Source organism: Nyctereutes procyonoides, unplaced genomic scaffold (genome assembly GCF_905146905.1).
Source record: "Nyctereutes procyonoides isolate TBG_1078 unplaced genomic scaffold, NYPRO_anot_genome, whole genome shotgun sequence".
Classification (NCBI taxonomy): domain Eukaryota; kingdom Metazoa; phylum Chordata; class Mammalia; order Carnivora; family Canidae; genus Nyctereutes; species Nyctereutes procyonoides.
In genome coordinates, this window is record NW_026575037.1 from 5739059 (window position 1) to 5760371 (window position 21313).

The following is a 21313-nucleotide window of genomic DNA, read 5'->3' on the forward strand; positions in this document are numbered from 1 at the left end:
CAGAACAAAGCAGAGTTCAGAACCAGTAATTTTAGTGTTTGGGTAGTTATTTTAAGAAAACCTTTGTTTGCTTATTCTGCAAATAGGTATTTTCTGACATTTTGACAGAATATGGAGGGTGGAAGTGTTATGAGGGGATAAAATAAAGAAAATTAAACTTTATTTTAATATCTTGGTTGGTTTTGTCTTTCCTTTCAATACTATAAGAATTAAAGAGGGTGACTTAAAATATATTGATGCAGTAATTGATGGCAGCCACATGAAGTCTTGAGCAGACAGCATTACCACATTTATAAAATTATTTGGTCATATATCTAATGTCAGGGGACTGTTACTAAGCAGCATGTTATACTTATAGACATTATGATTAAGAATCATCTGTTGCAGCAGAAATTGCCTGTAGAAGATAGCCAAGAATATACCACATTTGTAAAGTTGTATGACTGGGCAAGGATTTTATTCTTTATTAGAAAAATAAAGAACTATCTCTTAACACTATAGCTTGTTCGTTGGGCAGTGAATATAAATGGTATTTGAACTTGAACTTCTATTAAAACTGTTTTGAGCATTTTGGTGATGAGAAAAATAGTCCTTTGTGTAGTTTGGGAAATTGACACGTTCTTAGCTAGAGTAGCATAGCTCTGTTGTAAAGTTATTTAGATGTATTTTTACTTCTGTAAGAAAGTGGTCACTCCAGTTCCGAGACTTTATAAAATATGTTTATACTTTGACTTTTAATTCTAACCAAATTCAGAATGAAAATGAATCTGATAGTTGAAATTTAAATGGTGGGAAGAACTTGCCGTTAATAAGCTGAGTTGGCTCTGGCGTGGAAATAAACACAGACATGAAAATACAGATCTTTCTAAGTAGTTCAGACCTCTACAGTTTACAAGAACTGCATGCTAGAAATGTGTTTCTCTTTAAATATATTAAAATCTCACCTGTATAAATAGATTTCCCAAAGCTGTGTTTTGTTTTTGCTTTTTTAGATTAGTTCTGAGAATCAATGAAAGGGTTATTAAGATGATTAGGGTCTGTGTTAACTGGAAGACTCTCTATTGAATACTCTGTAAAGCTTGCTTTGGATGACAGTAGGTTTAGAATTTTACCAATTCCATTTAACTTATATAATGCTGGAATGTTACAAGAACATGTGGCTGGTAAATGATATGATTCAAAGGCAACTCAAATGAACTTCCAAGGGATTGTATCATACAAAAGTAAAATTTCCTACAGCAATTTTTTCTTTGACAGTCTACATATTTGGGTCATGCGCTTGTTCTTTTCCATTCTCCTTACCTCTATTTCTGTACCAATCGGATCCCTTTATTACTTTCCTACTCTAAGTCTTTTGAGATTCTTTTCTAAGTCTGGAAGAGACAAGATGCTGCTTACCCTCTAAAAAAAAAGTTACAGTGAGACTAGTTATAGAATATACTTGCTAGAATTTCCAGCTCTATTGCACCATTTAGTTCATCTTTGTCAAGAGATGTGACAGGTCATGAAGCTTCCTTCTCTGGTTACAAGGAAGGGTTATGAGGAAGGGTTATATACAAGTAAATTATTGTCGCTGTTGTTTCCTTGCCAGGTAGTTACTTAATTTATATTAGTGCTGTGGGGGCCCAGGTTTGACTTTTAGATTGACAAGTAGACTAATCTGGTATTTTGAATGCTATTTTGAAATGATTTGGATATAATGGGTTACATTGAATCATTCTAATTCATTTCAGATTCAAAAGCTTCCCTTTAGGTTTTCTTTATTCCTGTTTTGAAAAGCTTTGTTGTGGACTTCCCTGCTAAATTCCTATTTCAAAATTAGGGTCACATGACCCCCCCCTTTTTTTTTTGACCCCTTTCTTTCTATTTCACTGTGACCAGTCTACAAACCTAATTATCCCTTGCAAGGCTATATTAGTCTCCTATTCATTATATAAGACCTATGTTTTTTTTTTTTTTTTTCCCCTACTTACTTCATCCTTAGCAAGCTGTTGCCAGGTTTCCTTAGAATCCCCATTGGCTTCCTATTTTCTAATCAGTGGTTTTTAAAGTATGGTCTGTGGAACCCTAGAACCCAAGGATCCCCCTGATTTGTTACAGATTGAAAGTATTTTCACGATACACTGGTCCTTAAAAAAAAAACACAACACACTATTGACCTTTGCACTGATGATGGAAAAGCAATTACGAGTACAATCACTGAGGCAGTAGTAGGAATCCAGGCAGTGGCTCCAAACTATCAGTAGTCATTGCATCGCCCTCTGCCACATACTGTAGGGGAAAATAGCTAGTTCTCAGAAAATCCTTGAGAACTCAGTCAAAGTGCTTAATTTTTATTATATCTCAACCCTGGAATTCACATCTCTTAACATTCTGTCTGGTGATATGGGAAGCGCCCATGAGCTGCATACTAAAGTATGATGGTTATCATAACAGGAAACATTTTGTGCAAATTGAGTTGCAAACTGAACTTGCCACTTGTTTTCAGAAAACACCATTTTTACTTGAAACAACAACTGAAAAACAAACTACAGTTCTTCAGTCTTGATTATTTGGCAGATATTTTCTGGGAAAACAAAAACATAAACCTCTCATTTAAGGAGAAAAAAACCAACAGTACTTATTGTAAATGATAAAATTCAAGACAAAAAATGCTTGATAGCTTCCTAATAAAGACTTCTGCAAGAAGTCAAGACTTTTCTGAAGATTAATGAGTGCGATTTTTTGGTATTACATAATGAAAAATGCCATAATTTGGAAGATCTGCAAAACTAAACGAACCAATATTTTGGAAACAATCAATGCATGATGTTAAAAACTCATGCATATGGATAAAAAAATCCATTCACAGGGTAAGATACACTTAGGATTTTTTTAATGTAACAGAGTATGAAAAGTTCATTGCTATCGTGTCAGAGTCCACATTTTACTACTTTTAAGAAGTACCCTCTTGTCAGGCTTTGGTATAGTACTAAAAAAAAGGTGATCCACAATTATCTAAAAATGCTGTTAAAATACTCTTCCCTTCTACTTGCATACCTGTGTGAGTCCAGAGTTTCTTCATCTACTTCAACCAAAACAATGTGAGGCAATACATAGAATGCTGAAACAAATATAAGAACCCAGCAGTCTTCGATGAAGCCAGACTTTAAAAAAGAGATTTGCAAAACTTAAAAAAGCGTGACTCCTCTCATTTTTGTTTGTTTGTTTTGGAAAATAGTTACATTTCATTAAAAATATGTTATATATATTAATAATAGTTTTATCATTATTATCATTAAATGACTACATATTTAAAAATTTCTATTTTAATTTATAATATTGATAAATATAGTCCATACAAATAAAAATTCTTTGAAGCCCTCAATAATTTTAAGAATTTAAAGGGATCCTGAGATCAAAAGAATTTGAGAATTACTAGTCTGCATGATAACAGCCAGTCTTAGAGAAGTGCTTTCCTTTTTTTAAAAAAAAAAAATTTATTTATTTATTCATGCGAGACACAGAGCGAGAGGCAGAGACACAGGCAGAGGGAGAGCAGGCTCCGTGCAGGGAACCCGATGTGGGGCTCGATCCCAGGTCTCCAGGATCACGCCCTGAGCCGAAGGCAGGCACTAAACCGCTGAGCCACCCAGGTTGCCCAAGAAGGCTTTCCAAGGGATCCAATGAGTAATGTTGGATGCTTTTTAAAATTTCTAAAATTATTCCATTTTTGTAATAAAGACAGCATCTAGTGCCCTTACTAGCTTTATAGGACTGGAACAAGGCAAAGCTATTTTTTTTCCTGGTTTTGCTATTATTTGTATTTGTAATTCTATGTTATCTTTTTCTTTAGTGAACTTTAGACACTAAATATAACGGTGAATCAGAAATTTGAAGTATGTTACTAGAGCCAAGAGGGAGGGAGGGGGGAGGAGGAGAGAGTGAGAGATTGATCGATTGATTGACTGACTGACTGACTGACTGATGGGTAATATTGGTAAGATGAACCTGTCCTGTGGTAACATAATATAGTCTTAGACTTTACAAGTCTACCGTTAAATCTTCACATAAACGTGGAAATGAGGATGTGATAGAATGAATTAAATCTATAGGTTATTTTAGAATCTTATTTTATCTTGTTATTTAAAATGCCTTTTAAACCTTAATCCAGAAGTATTTAGAAGAACCCCCCCATCACTTATTTTAGTTTCTTTTTTTTTTTTAAGATTTTATTTATTTATTCATGAGAGACACACAGAGAGAGAGAGAGAGGCAGAGACACAGGCAGAGGGAGAAGCAAGCTACATGTAGAGAGCCTGATGTGGGACTTGATCCTGGGAGTCCAGGATCATGACCTGGGCCGAAGGTGGCGCTAAACCACTGAGCTACCCAGGAATCCCCTTTAATTTCTGTCTTATTTTCTTCCTTGGTATACATTCTTACAAAGTGATCAAAAAGTGGGTATTAGATAATATATGTGAAACTGTAACCAGTTGATGAGACTGGCTGATCAATCTCATCATTTAGGCAGAACATTTTTTTTTAATACAGTGGCATTGCCTCTTCATTCTTACTTTAGCAGTGGGGAGGAATAATTTGAGATCCTAGCATTGCTGTGTGAGACATTGTCTTGTTTCACAATACCATGAAGAAACCACAACGAAGCCCAGGTTGGAGGAAGGGAGAACATGAAACACTGACACTTTAGGAGAATTACTCAGGATGACACAGGGAAGGGAATTTAGGCTTTCTTAAGTTCAGTGCTGATACGGATTTCTATTTGGTCAGGAAACCTGAGTATATATAGTATCCTATATTCTAATTTTTATGGACAGAGCCTATCAGTGTCTTCTTGCTTAGTATAGATCCTGAGATTACCGTTCAAATGAAATTATAGTGGGCAGCTTAGGTCACCCATGGCTAACTTACGTAAGTAGGTTAGTCATTTGAATGAAAACTTGTCTAGGCCACAAAACCACCACATTTCCACATAAAGTAGGTGCATCCCTCTGTTGAAGTGGAGTTGGTATTTGATTCTAAAAATAGGCCTGCATTGTGGTAAAAATCTAACCCATTTGTTTGTCCAAATCATGTGAAGAAAATCAGCTTTGACATGACTTTTAAGTACAGGCAAGAAACTTCTATATGTGTCAAAAGGGATTAGAAGTTAGCTCCTTTCAAGCTTTTTGTGATAATTTCAGGGAATTTTGAAGTCTAAAGAAAACTTTGAAATAATTTTAGATGCTCTCTTAGAATACCAGGGAAGAATTGGGGGTGGGGAAGAGTTTGTGCAATGGAGAAGCTATAGATGTACTGCTGCGCACAGTGCCGCAGAGACAGACACAGAGCGGGGGGGGAGAAAGGAAAAGCAGTGAAATAAGAATCAATAGCATGTCCAGCCAAGCCCCAGTAACACTGATTCTGTGACTGAGTTATATGGAGGGTAGTTGAATGATCCCCTAAATATGCAGAGCAACAAGTTTAGATAGATGTTTAGAGAGCAAAGGAAGTTAAGCCAGAAGGAACACTGAAGGTAATATTGGTCGCACAAGGCTTTGCAAAAAGAGATCTACACCTAGGTGCCCTAGTTACTGACTTGTTTATTTCCGATGAAACCCCAGCTATAGCTTTGCATATTTGGGTGATTGTAGTATAAAATATCTAGGACAGGGCAGCCTGGGTTGCTCAGCGGTTTAGCGCCGCCTTCGGCCCAGGGCGGGATCCTGGAGACTCGGGCCCTCTGCATGGAGCCTTCTCCTTCTCCTGCCTGTGTCTTGGCCTCTCTCTCTCTCTTTCTCTGACTCTCACGAATAAATAAATAAAATCTTAAAAAAATATATCTAGGACATTATTTGTATTTCCTTGAAGCCAGTACCAGGAATGCCTATTGTCTTGTAGAAAGTAATAGTAACAAAAACACTCATATAAGAGATAAAATGTGCTTATTTATGATTTACAACCCTTCTGCCCTCATAGGTGTTTGTGTTCTAATTTCTCCAGTTTGAGATGCTCCTCTAGCATAATAACTAAATAGTAATAAATAATGTATTTAAAATTATCTCTTCAGGATATTTTCGACAGGAATTAGCCCTTCATGGCTAAAGAACTTTTCATATTCGCTTGTCATAAAAGCCTTATTTAGTAGATCTAATGGGTAGTTTTGATGAAGATGTGTTCCAAAGTGTATGGCGACCCAAATGAGTCAACAGTTCACATCAAAAAAAAAAAAATACAAAGGAGCAAAGTCAGAGTAAGAGGGAAATGAGACATTTGAGAAGAGTTAGACATTTAGCTCTGCTGTGTACCTCTGCCTCTAAGAGACCTCATAGTAATGTGTTCAGAGCTCTCCTTGAGGAAGTTGCTTTTGGGGGTTTTTAAGATCTTACTGGCCTCTAGTGGTAATATCATGCTATCATTTAAAGAGTTTTAATTTTTACGTGTGACTAGAAATAAAGCTATTTTGAAGACACTGACTGATGACAACTTCATTCTCTCTGTTTAGGGTCAGCAGTATTCTCAGTGTACATGCCACGTTGTCTTCTTCCTGAAGATGAGAGGCTCTATCTTTTGTTCTTGTTTCTGAGTCATCCTCACCTCTTTATTTGGAATGTTAGTTTAGCTGTGAAGCAGGCTCCCATTGTTTTAGTACTTGGATAAATGGGGGTGACTGTGTCAGGTGTGGGCTACCAGTTCTTCCCTAGTGTATCAGCCTTCTTTTCTGCAGACGAAAGGGCCAATTTCCCCTTCTGTGTACAACAGTTTATTTTGTTAAAAAGAAGTTTTCAATTTAGCATTTAGGTTCATGTTTAAAACTCCTTATTTAATTCTATTTTGAACAATCTTATATTTGAAATACCGATCTACTAAGTAAGCATGATAATGTTGCTCACTTTTGTTTTTCCTGTTTATCACTCAGATGTGAAGGGGCCACCTACCCATCGTCTGTCTTGTGGACAGTCACCCTACACAGAGACGACAACATGGGAGCGGAAGTATTGCATCCTCACAGACAGCCAGTTGGTGCTGCTCAACAAGGAGAAGGAGGTAAGATGGCGATTACTAAGGAAAGCTACTTCTCTTTCTGACCAGATTCCTGAAATCTAGTTTTTACTTGCATTTTGATATGTGACACTTACAGAAATGCTGTATCAATGATAAATTATAAGTACAGGTATGCCTCCTTCTATTGAGCTTCACTTTATTACACTTGGCAGATACCATGTTTTAACAAACTGAGGGTTTGTGGCAACCCTGTGTGAAGCAAATCTGTCAGCACCTTTTCTCCAACAGGGTATGCTCATTTTTTGTCTGTCTGTCACATTTTGGTAATTATCACTTCAAGCTTCCTCATTATTATTAAATTTGTTATGGTCATCTATGATCAGTGATCTTTGATGTTACTATTGTAATCGTTTTGAGGCACCATGAACTGCAACCATCTAAAATGGTGAATTTAATTGATAAATGTATATGTTCTGACTGCTCCCCTGATGGTTGTTCCCTTTTCTCTCCCTCTTCTCTGGCCTCTCTGAGATTCCCTAAAACGCAACAATATTGAAATAGGCCAATTAATAACCCTACAATGGCCTCTGAATGTCCAAGTGAGAGGAGAACTCTCACATCTCTCACTTTAAATGAAAAGCTGGAAGTGATTAAGCTTAGTGAGGAAAGCATGTTGAATGTCAACTGAGGCTGAAAGCGAGGCCTCTTGCACCAAACACTTGCACCAAACCAACATACGAATGCAAAGGAAAAGTTCTTGAAGGTAACTAAAAGCGTTAGCCCAGTGAACATAGGAGTGATAAGGAAGTGAAACAGCCTTATTGCTGAGACAGAGCAAGTCTCAGTGGTCTGGTAGAGGATCAAACCAGCCACAACATCTCCTTCAGCCAGAGCCTATTCCAGAGCAAGGCCCTCACTCTCTTCAATTCTGTGAAGGCTGAGAGAGGTGAGGAAGCTGCAGAAGAAAACTGGAAGCCAGCAGAGGTTGGTTCATGACGTTTAAAGAACGAAAGAAGCCACCTTCATCAACATGAAAGAGCAAGCTGAAGCAGCAAGTGCTGATGCAGAAGCTGCAGCAAGTTCTCCAGCACATCTAGATAAGATAATTCCTGAAGGTGGCTATGCAACACAACAGATTTTCAGGGTAGACAAAATTGTCTTCTGTTGGATGAAGATGCCCTCTAGCGCTTTCATAGCTAGAGAGGAGAAGTTAGTCGGCTTCAAAGCTTCCAAGAACAGGCTCACTGTTGTCAGGTAGCTGGTGACTTGAAGTTGCAGCCAGTGCTCATTTATCATTCTCAAAACCTCAGGGTCCATAAGAATCATGCTAAATCTACTCTGCCTATGCTCTAGAAACAAAACAGCAAAACCTGGATGACAGCACATCCATTTACAACATGGTTGCCTGAATATTTTAATCCCACTATTGAGATCTCCTGCTCAGGAAAGAAGATTCCTTTCAAAATAGGACTGCTCGTTGACAATGCTCCTGATCCCCCAAGGGCCCTTATGAGGATACTTAACAAGATTCATGTTTTGTTTTGTTTTTTTCTTTAAAGATTTTATTTATTCATGAGAGACAGAGAGAGAGAGAGGCAGAGACACAGGCAGAGGGAGAAGCAGGCTCCATGCAGGGAGCCTGACATGGGACTCGATCCTGGGTCTCCAGGATTGTGCCCTGGGCTGAAGGCAGCGCTAAACTGCTGAGCCACGTGGGCTGCCCAGATTCATGTTGTTTTTATGCCTGCTAACACAACGTCCATTCTGCAGCCCACGGATCACAGAGTAATTTTGATCTTCAGGTATTCATGCCTCCTCCTCCTTTTTAATTTTTTTTAAGATTTCATTTATTTATTTGAGAGCACAAGCAGAGGGAGAGGGAGAAGCAGGCACCTCACTGAGCAGGGAGCCCAATGTGGGGCTCAATCCCAAGACTTTAGCCAAAGGCGGACGCTTAACTGACTGAGCCACCCAGTTGTCCCTCAAGTCTTATTCTTTAAGAAATGCATTTCATGAGTGGCTCAGTCCTTAAGCGACCAACTCTTGATTTTAGCCCAGGTCATAATCTCACAGTTGTGAGATCCAGCCCCGTGTTGGGTTCTATATTAGAGCCTACTTAAGATTTTTTTCTCCGGGATCCCTGGGTGGCGCAGCGGTTTGGCACCTGCCTTTGGCCCAGGGCGCGATCCTGGAGACCCGGGATCGAATCCCACATCGGGCTCCCGGTGCATGGAGCCTGCTTCTCCCTCTGCCTGTGTCTCTACCTCTCTCTCTCTCTCTCTGTGACTATCATAAATAAATAAAAATTTAAAAAAAAAAAAGGATTTTTTTCTCCGCCTTCCTTTGCCCCTTCCCCCACCTGTGTGCAAGATCATGCTCTCTCTCTCTCTCTCTCTCTCTCTCTCTCTCTCTCAAAAAAAAAAAAAAAAGGAAAAATACATTTCATAAGGCTATAGCTGCCAAAGATGAATCTGTGCAACATAAATTGAAAACCTTCTGGAAGGGATTTACCATTCTAGATGCCATTAAGAATTCTTGTGATGCATGGATGGGGACAGGTCAGAATGTCTACATTAAAAGGAGCTTGAGGACAAAGTTGATTCGAACTCTCATGGAGAACTCTGAGGGATTCAGGACTTCAGAGAAGGCAGTAACTGTGGATGTCATAGAAATAACAAGAGAACTAGACTTGAAAGGGGCACCTGAAGATGGAACTGCATTGCTGCAATCTCATGATCAAATGTGAATGGATGAAGAGCTGCTTCTTAGGGATGAGCAGAGAAGGTGGTTTCTTGAGATGGAATCTTCTCCTAGCAAAGATGCCATGAAGATTATTGAAATGACTCCAAAGGATTTAGAATATTCCTTGAACGTAGTTGATAAAGCAACGGCAGGGTTTGAAAGGACTGACCCCAATTTTAAAAGAAGTTCTGCTGTGGGTAAAATGCTATCAAATAGCATCAAATGCCACAGAGAGATTGTTAAAGAAAGGAAGAGTCCATTATATTGGCAAACATCATTGTTGTCTTGCTTTAAGAAATTGCCACAGCCACTCCATCCTTCAGCAGCCATTACCCTGATCGGTCAGCAGCCATCAACATCCAGGCAAGACTCTCCACCAGCAAAAAGAGTATATAACTTGCTGAAAGCTCAGATGATGGCTAGCATTATTTGGTAATAAAGTATCTTAAAATTAAGGTATGTACTTTTTTTAGATATAATGCTATTGCACATTAAACAGATTACAGTATAAATATAAACATAACTCCTATGTATTGGGAAACCAAAAAATTGATTTGACTCATTTTGCTGCAGTGTTCTAGAACTGAACCTGAAATGTCTCTGCGGTATGCCTATAAGTCTAAAGGGCTGCTCGTGTCCTGATGATATCCAGTTGTCTTGAAGGAGCGAGTTCAACAAGATAGGGTTGGATTTTCACTAAGGAATGTGACACGGATTATTGAGTTGAGTAATTTGGGATGAGAACAGATTGCATTGGGTAGACTGGCTTCAAAAATTGCCCAGAAGGGTTATGGGAAGTTATATCAGTGTATCTGCTAGCAAGTAATAAATGGCACTCTCCGGGGATTAATTGAAGAGGTTTAATGAATGGACTATTTACAGAGACATGGGCAGCAGAAGGGACCCACCAAAGACTGTGAAGCACTATAAACTAGTAACAGCAGAAAGCTTGTTATCCCCCTAGACTTTCAGGGCAAAGGAAGGGAATAGTACTTCTGGAAACCAGAGAATGGGTTGCCTGAGAGGACTGTATGACAATTGCTGTGACGCCCCATAAAAGAGCACAGCTTCTACTCAAACAGAGATGGCCAGCAGGGAGGAAGCAAAGGAGGAGAAACACTCCAGCTCTCTTCCTGCCTTCTGATGTCTTGCCAGCTGTTACCTGCTAGCCAAACTTAGCTTGAAGCCAGAGGAAAAAAGATTTCTGTTAATGTATTTTGTGAGATTTGCTTTCTGAAACACACAGCAAGGGAGAGGAAGGCAGAGAGTACATCTGGAGAGGCTGACTGAATGTAATTAGTGCAGGCATCGAGTTCTAGGTAGACTTTTGTCCTTCTACATGAAAAAACCCTTGAACTTATCATATACTATTTACTACTTTACTCCAAGTATGACGGTGTCAGAGTCCTTCCACATCCAAATAACTCATTTGCTTATTGGTGATGTATCAGATACTTGATATCATTCTGATTTGGTAGGTACACGACACTGTTTTACTTCCCACCTCCAGAACATACAAAAGTCAGTGAGTATCATCTTGACAAAGAAAAGAGATAGTGGGAGGGAAGGAGAAGAAAAGATCTGGTTTAACAAAGGACAAACATTAATTGCCAAAAATCGAAGTAAATACCTAAAAAGCTCTATATAGAATATCAGTGTAGTAAGTCATCCTTCCTGAGACGTGAACAGAAATACAGTTCTCAGCTCTGAGCTGTTTATCCCTAGCTTCCTTTTCTCTTCCCTCCTTCTCTCTGTCCCTTTTCTTTCCCAACCCTCTTCTTACTCAGCAGTCTTTAATATAGTAAAGCCAAGGTAATAACAACAGAAGAATTTTAGTTTCTGTTAATAGACAGGTCTTACTTGCAAGGGCCCAGCTTGTGTGCTCTCTGTGGTGCTTATTCTTTTTCTCCAGAGATGGAAAAATCGGCCTTACTTTTGTTACCATCTCCCTACCCATGACCCTTTTCCAGTATTTTAATATTAAGTTTTATTTCATTAAAATAATGTAATAAAGGTCAGCGTTTTCTGGGATAGTCTAGCACATGTTGCTGTGTTTATCTCAAGTGAACACATAATAAAAATTGGTAGAGTATTAGTATAGAAGATTTCTAGGTATCTTACTTTGAATAAACACATAATTGAAAAGGTTCATTTTAACCAAGCTGCTTTGTCAGCAGTCATTTATCAAAGGTATTAGTAAGGAGTGATATGAATAGATCATTTGCTATCTTTCTGACCTTACCTTTTATTTAATTTAGTATTGTAAGAAATTAAATAGTGTCAGGATAGAGAGCAGAAGGTCAAGAAACATGCCTTATCTAGAACTAAGGTGAAATCCACTGATTAAAGATTATTGATCAATTGAGGATTCCAAGCCTGCCCCCCCACCCTTTGTCTCATAAATTATATGTTCATGAGGAATAATTTTCTAAAACAGTATCTTATGTGCTTTATTTCTTTTTATGCCATCATCCTGAGTAGCCCTGGACAAATGGGAACTCCTCATTTCCCATACTCTGTATATGGCTCTGTAAATCCTCTTTTCTGTCTGCATCTTCTGCTCCTCTTTTACCACTGTTTAAAACTCTATCATTAGGGGGATCCCTGGGTGGCTCAGCGGTTTGGCGCCTGCCTTTGGGCCAGGGCACGATCCTGGAGTCCCAGGATCAAGTCCTGCATTGGGCTCCCGGCATAGGAGCCTGCTTCTCCCTCTGCCTGTGTCTCTGCCTCTCTGTCTGTCTGTCTCTCTCTCTCTCCTTCTCATAAATAAATAGATAAATAAATAAATCTTAAATAAAACTTTATCACTATACCCTCTGCAATTCACAGTCTATCATCAGCAAAATCAGCTGTTTTTTCCAGCTGTTCTTTGTAGGCATCCCTTAACTTCTTGGTTTAAAGAGAACCTGTATTTTCCCTGAGAATATCATCTTCTGTAAGGTCCTGTCAAGTCATGGCTGTTTTTCTTTTTTTTTTTTTAATTTTTAATTTTTATTTATTTATGATAGTCATCACAGAGAGAGAGAAAGAGAGGCAGAGACACAGGCAGAGGGAGAAGCAGGCTCCATGTACCGGGAGCCCGACGTGGGACTCGATCCCGAGTCTCCAGGATCACGCCCTGGCCCAAAGGCAGGCACCAAACCGCTGCACCACCCAGGGATCCCCATGGCTGTTTTTCTTCCACAGCCTTCATACCATGCTGCTTTTGGAAGGTGCTCTTCCTCTTTCACGACTGCTTCTTGCCCTCCTCCATTTTTCCTAGAAGTCCGAATACTTCCAACCCCCAATCATTCTTCTTCATTTTCTGTTGATTTGAGCTTCTGGCTCATTATCATTAGCTTCAACACTACCCCAGCCTTACTTTGTTATGATTCTAAGATCTGCAGAGGTACTTCTTCCAACACACTGGGTCTCAGGTCCTTGACCTCTTTTTTCCACAGATCTTTTCTTCTAACCTGTCTCATCGCTGCAACTTCTTCATATTCTTAATTGCATTCATTGTATACTCTCCTCATCATCTTCTTACTAGCTCGTCCCTTGTTCCAACAATCCTTCAGAGACCATTGGTCCATTGATACTATTACCTTTTCTACCCCATATACCTCTGATAGCCTCTCTTCCCTCTTCACTCAGCCTGAATTCCATGGTCAGCCATTCTAATTACTCCCTTGCATACTATTTCCTTGCCCTTCTCATGCATTATCACTCTCACTTGGCAATGTGATAGCTCAGTTAAATCCTGTCCCTTATCTATCCTGCCCTCCATCCATGCAGCATAATATGTCTGCAGAAGATCACTCCATCGTGCTGATGGTCTTTAAACTAATGGCTGTAAACCTCATGTGAGCCCCTAATGCTACTTAGCAATCACAAAACATTTTCCTAGCTTGATTATTGTCCAACTCTCCTGAACTAGTGGTTCTCAATCTACGTGTGGAAAGGACCAGTTTTTTTCTCTACCCAGCTGTGAACAAAATATGATAAAATGAATAGATAAGAAAAATGAAATTTCAAAAAGACATAAAAACACAAGTCCCAATTTTTAATTAGATTTAACCAAAATGAAATTACAATTCAGTAAATATACACAGAATAATCATAACATAGGAAAAGAAGAAGTAAAGAAAATTGTACATGTTCATGGAAAGTGTGCTGTACAATGAAACAGACCTATTGATCACACAAGACATACTTCTCAATTTCTGTACTGTTAAATTATATATTGCAGGCCAATAACATTTGCAGAACAACACAAGTCCTTGGACCACACTTTGAGTGGTACAGTCCAAAATGATTTCAAAATGACTTTTTTTCAGGCCTCCTGGGTGGTTCAGGCAGTTAAGTCTGCTCAGGTCGTGATCTCAGGGTCCTGGGATTGTGCCCACATTGGGCTCTCTGCTCAGTGGGGAGTCTGCTTCTTCCTCTCCCTCTTCCTCTGGGCACACACTCTCTCTCTGTCTCTCACTCTCTTTCAAATAAATAAAATCTTTTAAAAAATTATAAAATGACTTTTTTTTCTACTTCTCCTCTATTCTAATCCTTTATCTATTACTCTGGTATAGCTGGTTATTTTGATGCTTATTTCAATGAGAAAACTCAAGCACCCAGAAGAGAACTTCTGATACTTCATTATCAACCATGTACAATGTCTACCCATCCCCAAGCAAGCGTTTCCCTATACCCTGTTTTGTCTCTCTTAACTATAGTTGACCTGTGTACAATCCAGTGATCAGCTCCTCCATGTGTGCACATTCCATTACTTCTCACCTATTCGAGGATGTATCACTAGCAATTCTCCCCTGCTTCTTTTACATCTTTAATTTTTTGTCTCTACTGGATCATTCCCCATCAGCATGCTATAATTTTTCCCATTTAAATGAAGAGATAAGCCTGGATTAATCTCACTTCTATCAACAATTACCATTTCTTTCTCTGCTTCCTTTAACAGCAAAAGGTCTTGAAAACTTTTAAATCCATTGTCTATAATTCTTCTCCTCTCATTCTTTCTTAAACCCGCTCCACCAGATTCTTACACCATTCTGACAGAATTGTTCTGACCTCCACCTCACTAAATCCAAGGGTCAGTTCTCCATTCTTATCCTACTTAATCTGTTAGTAACATTTAATACAGTCGATGGCTCCTTCCTTCTACAACTACTTTCTTTTGGCTTCTATGACCTCGTGCACTCTTAGTTTTCCTCCTGCTTTTCTGGAGTCATCCTTCCTTCTGAGTCACCTTTGCAGGTTTCTCTTCTCTTCTCTCTTTTTTTTTAAAATTTTTATTTATTTATGATAGTCCACACAGAGAGAGAGAGAGAGAGAGAGAGAGAGAGAGGCAGAGACACAGGCAGAGGGAGAAGCAGGCTCCATGCACAGGGAGCCCGACGTGGGATTCGATCCCGGGTCTCCAGGATCGCGCCCTGGGCCAAAGGCAGGCGCCAAACCGCTGCGCCACCCAGGGATCCCGGTTTCTCTTCTCTTTAAATCTGACCAGGGGAGTGCCAGAGTTCAGTCCTCAGGCCTCACTTCTTTAGAATCTCATCCAGTCTTAGGACTTTTCAGTACCCTCTAATGCTGTGCTTCCTAGTTTTATGTCTCAGGTCTATACCTCTCTCTCATCTCCAGACCTGTGTATATCCATCTGCCCATTACATCCCTACTTGGATATATAATAAACATCTCCAACATGCCTCACGCTGAACCCCTAATTTTTCCAATCCTGCCAGAGGCCTTCCCCACCTCCATTAATGATAACTCCATTCTTCCAAGTTTTGAAGGCCAGAAACTTCCCCAGCTTTACTCTGTCCCAGCCATTCTGGCATTGTTAGGACTCTTGAACACATTAGCATGTTCCTTTCCTGCCTCAAGGCCTAAGCCTTACCTTTTTCCTCAAATATTTGCATGACTCACTTTCTCACTTCCTTCAACTCTTTGTAAGCAAAGAGAGCCCACCCTGACCAACCTATGTTAAATTGCAACTTCTTCTCATATCTCTATCCCAAACTTAGATCTAATTACTTGGCTCTGATTTTTTTTTTTCCCTCATAGTGTTTGCCACCTTCTGAAATGCCTTATAATTTATTTGTTACGTTTATTGTCTCCCTTCCCCTACGAGAATGTAAGGTTTAGGTCAGGGATTTTTGTCTGTTTTGTTCAATGCTATATTCCTCAGTGCTTAGAACAGTTCCCAACACCTAAATAAATTCTCAATAAATATTTGTCCAATAATTTTTTTTAGAAGGTAAATTATAGACTCTGATTCTGAATATCCATTTCATTAATGTAAATTTGAGAGATGAACCTTTTTTCTATCTTTTCGTTTTATGTTATAAATCTTCCCAGAATATGAGACTTAATTCCATATATTTTCTAAAAACTAGATGATAATAAAGGAGAAAAATAATCCATAGAGGCTTTTCCATTGTTGAATATTGATTCATTTTTATTTATTTATCGAACACCTATAATGTGTGCAGTATTGTGGTTGCAAAGATGTAGTCTTATGGGGACACACTGAGGTAAATTAAAAGCTGCAATCATTTGGAACTTGACAGAGGTGATGACTGTATAACATTATGAATGTACTAAATGTCTCTGAATTATTCATTTTAAAATGGTTAATTTTAGGTTAAATGAATTTTGCCTCAATAATTTTTTTTCAAAAATTATAATATAACCATAAGGGGAAGATTAACTGACATATTGCCTGGGTGGGTTGTGATGTGAAATGAAGAACACCAAGAAAGATTTTACAGAGGAATTTATGATTGAGCCATGTCTTTAGGGACAAAAAGAAGCTCAGCTGGAAGAAAAGTAGGGAAGGATATTCCAAGTATGTATAATGATACAAAGTCGAGAAACATCTCTTTGGCAAACTGCAAAATGTTCAGAATTCTTGGAATAAAGTTTGCAAGAGGAAAAAAACTATAGCCGATAGCTGGCAAGAACCAAATAATAAATAAAGTGCCTTTGAAAGCCATGCTAAAGAATTTGGATGTTTTTCTGGATGTAATTTAGACCATGGAAAGGTATTTAACAGGGCAGTAACATCATCAGATTTGCTTCTTAGAAAAGTAACTCTGTTGATCATGTGGAAAATTGAGTGAAAGGGATTGGAAGGAAGTACATGAGTTAAGATGACTATAGTAGACCTGGTAAGGGATGATGAAGGGATGATGAGGGTACAAAGCAGATACAGAGTTTAATGCCCTGAGACAGGTATATTCTACCGTTAAGTTGGAAAAACTGGATTAAGTCTCTCTGATAAGAAATTGTAAAGTCATTGCTGTACCTGCTTCTTAAATGATAAGCTTAATATATTGTTAATTTCATTACAGGAAAAGATTAGAAACCCACTTTTTTTTTGTGGAAGGACCAGAGTATGCTGTCACTTTTCTACCTTTCACCCACATTATCATGAAGAGTATAACACTTACTCTTGAATTTTGCATTGAAAATATAGAATTCATTGAAAGAAAGGAGTTTAAGGAATTTCCTTCTAAAATTACCTAAAAATGCTGTTTTAAACCTTAATCAACTAATCACCAGGTTGTTTACTGCTGTCTTCAAAAGATAATTAAGAGGTTCTGTAAGGATTTAAATGAAGCCTTAGCCAGGCACTGCTGGAATGTAGGAGGATTATATTAGTCTAGTATCACTCATGTATTCAGTGTGTGGGATCTTTTAGTGCTCTCTCCTAACTCTGCATGTTTCCTGTCAGAAATGGGAACAAGTCTGCTTGGGGGATATACATGAGAAGAGTGTTAAATACACCACTTACCAATTTGAGAATATAACAGAAGGGTAGGTCTGGGCAGAATGCTGAAAGAAGTCTGCCAGGAGTATCACCTTGAGAAATGACTCATTGGTTCAGTAAATTGCTTCATGCAAATTGTGCCAAATAGACATTGCTTATGTGTGTTATGAAATATACTTCCCCGCCTGAATGCCAGCAAAGGCCCCAGCTGGCTTGGCACCAGCCCAGTTCAAAGAGGGTGTAGGAGGCCATTTGAATTCCATTTTGCTCGCAAGAGATAAGACCAAGTAAACGAGAGATTAGGAGTGGAGGGAAATGGCAGAGAGACAATCATGAACCCTTCAAGGTACAGCCAGCATAAAAATACAAAAAAAAAAAAGAAGCTAAATATGTGAGTTTCTTTCCCTTGGCAATAATAACCCATTAGGAAGGATAACCGTGGCTCCATTTTTCTCCATTCAGACTCTACTTTCTGTAGTTGGAATTTTGAAAGCTGGATGGTAGCATATAAGCAGCAAGGTACTAATAATGCAATTTAAAAATATCTTAGAATATTTTTATTGCTTTTGGAAAGCATTACTCTCATTCAAATATGTTGATGAAAATAGCATTTAGGCTTTGTGCAAACAGCCAAAAATCAACTATTATTTATCCTGGGGTAAACTACTCATGGCATATTTCATTCAGAACCATTTTCAGGCTTTTCAGCAGTTACATAGTGTGCCCCTGTGAGTGAATTTACTAGCTAGGAGTTACAAAGAATAAAACACAGTTCCTTCCCCTTTCTCTCCCCCATACCAAACTTAGTTGTGGAAATAAGACAAATACTTTTTAAATGGCATTTGATAAATAGCTAAAGTAGAGAAAGAAATTCATTTATTCTAAAGGACCGTAATCTGTGTCATTAAGATGCTATTGGCAATGGGTCATTACCAAAGGAAGCTTAAGAAAGGAAGGGATTTGATCAAAGCTATATGTTATGAATATTAATCTGTAGACTGGGAAGAGGGAGAGATAGGAAGGAGACAGACTAATGAAGAGACGACCATTCCTCTGATCTAAAAACTGAAATAGTTGCCCAGTGCTTCCTGAATTATGTATGACCTGGTATTAAAACCCTCCCAATGCAATCATAATATATTTTTGGGGTTTTAGGTTTTACTACCCTTCTAGAGGCTGTAGCTAAATTGGCCTACTCCCTGTTCCAAAACAAAAGTTGTGTGTTTACAACTTCTTGGCCGATGCTATATTTTTTCCTTTGCCTAACATAGCCCCCATCTCTAGCTACCAAATATTCATTATTTGTGGATTGGGGCTATTTTAAGGTTTGGGGATTGACTGGTAAGGTATAAGCTGTTGACTTACACGGAATTAGTTGTACAAACGAATAATTATAATTCAGTGTAATAAGTGTAGTGACAGAGAAAGATCCGTTATTGGAGGAAACTCAAGAAGGTATACCGTAACCTTCCCTTAGGGGATTAGTAGGAGGAGAAGATTTCTGGAAGAGGTAATGCCTGTCCTAAGCTTTAAGATGAATTAGGAGTTTACTGGCAGGTATAGATGAGAAAAGAAAGTGAGGAAAGATATTTCAGGCTGAGAGAACCAACTAGAACCAACTAATAAGCAAAGCACTGAACTACAAAATAGGGAATATTTTAGGAAAATGAAAGCAATTTGGTATTCCTAGAATGTAAAATCTGAATGAAGCCGGACACTCAGACAGTGGCGAGATTGTGGAAAACCTGGTATATACTGAATTAGGGAGCTTGCACTTACTCTGTTAGATAGTAGTTTTAAAACACTCTTGTAGCAGAATCTTTTCTTTGTTGAAAAGCTTATACAAAAGCCCTGTATAACAGATAAACTCAGAATTATGCTCTTGTTGAAGCAGAGAGCTACCTCCTCACTGTCACATACTTCTATACACAAACATCTGGTTAGTCCTTTGAAAGCCACTGCTGGAGGTGAAGGAGAACAATTGAAGGGCTTTAAGCCTCAGGATGACATGATCAAATTTGCATTTTGGTGATAATGATAACATTGGAGATTTGGAGATTCTGATAACAATATAAAGGATAAATTTAAGAGGCAGAATATCATCAATGAAGAGACTGTATTAGTAGTTAGGATAAGAGATGAGAGTTTTGGCACCAGCTATGATGGAGTAAATGGTATAAGACTAGCCCTCCCATTTGCAAAACCAACAAACCAAAAAACCCATAAAACTAGAGATTTTAGTATATATATTTTATATATATATAGATTATATATAGAGATTTTATTTTATTTTTATTTTATTATTTTTTAAAGATTTTATTCACTTATTCATGAGAGACACACAGAGAGAGGCAGAGACACAGGCAGAGGGAGAAGCAGGCTCCACGCAGGGACCCCGACGTGGGACTCGATCCCGGTTCTCCAGGATCAGGCCCTGGGCTGAAGGCAGCGCTAAACTGCTGAGCCACCCGGGCTGCCCTATAGATTTTAGTATATATATTATATATAATGGTTTCAGGCATTGGACAATACACAGCTAAAGACAGTGATCATCCCCATTGCCCTGGCTGTCTGCTGTATACCATTTCCCAAATATGGTCCTCCATCTGAAGTCCAAGCAGAGTGCAGTAGTCCCACGAAACTGAGGAGGCAGGGAGCAGAATTCTGCAAGTGAAGGTGCTAGAATCTGCTGGAAAGAATACTGGCACGTCTTTGGCCAGGGGCCAGACTACACTTGGTCAGGGCAAGTCTACCCAGGTTTTCCAGAGAGCAACTGAAATGTTAAGAACAAAATAGAGATACTAGTGATTGTACTAAACAATGAGAGACTTGACTCTGCCAGTGAAAGACCTTTTTAAAACCTTACCACCCCAGGCATCCAGCTGAGAGACCAGAAAGATCATGACTCAGAAATGAAGAAGTTAAGATTTAGTAAAGCTAAGTCATTTTACTTATATCTCTGCATTCATACCTCCACACCACTTAGTACTGGTGGTCAGGGATTAATAAACAAATAATTAAAGCTGGAGGTACTGAGAATAGATCAATGGTTCTCAGCTTTGCTTGCACATTAGAGTGACACGGGAAGTCTTGAATTTTCAGTACCCAGACTGCACTTCAGCCCCTGAACTCAGAATGTCTAGGAGTGGTCTACGTGTCTGTTTTTTAAAGCTCCCTTCGGTGATTATAATTTACAGCCAAGGTTGAGTGCTTCTGTTATGGATGACACTTTGAGAAGCTTAGCCAGGATAGGAAGGAAAAAAAAACCACACCTTAGGGCAGCAATTCTCAACTCTAGTGAGCATAGGAATCAATTGCAGGTGTGTTAAAACATGCATATCTGAGCTGCACCCCTGGAGTTTCTGATTCAGTAGATTCAGGGTAGGGCCTGAGGATGTGTATTTCTAACAAGTTTCCAGATGATGCTGATGCTGGGGCCTGGATGCCCACTTGTTTTGAGAGCCACTACTTAAGGAGATAAGGAAGCTGGAGGTCCTAATGATATAGTAGACCTGAACATTTTTAAAGTATTCTTTAGGAACTACTTTCTTTTCTTTTTTTTTTAAGTAGGATCCACATCCAACATGAGTCTTGAACTCATGACCCCAAGATCAGAGCCCATGCTCTACATACCGACTGAGCCAGGCAGGCGCCCCAGGACTGCTTTCTTTTGCTTAGTGTGATCTTGGTTTCCTGTACTTGACTATCCATGTCATCTGTATGTACTGAGATGGAAATCAAAATGAATTTCTATGTAATTCTAAACAAAATGAAAGGAGATTTTGCAGACAATACAGAGGTATATGTTATATATATAATGTTTTCTAAGTA

The 21313-nt window shown here is 38.8% G+C and overlaps 1 protein-coding gene across 4 annotated transcripts in view; it reads left to right on the plus strand.

Annotated features, from left to right (window-relative positions):
- Positions 1–21313, plus strand: part of RASAL2 (RAS protein activator like 2) — a 353302-nt gene that overhangs the window by 159247 nt on the left and 172742 nt on the right. For all 4 annotated transcript variants that reach the window (XM_055319255.1, XM_055319253.1, XM_055319254.1 and 1 more), the window contains exon 2: positions 6899–7026. In XM_055319255.1, the coding sequence (XP_055175230.1) occupies positions 6899–7026 (128 nt within the window). The remainder of the gene's footprint in view (positions 1–6898; positions 7027–21313) is intronic.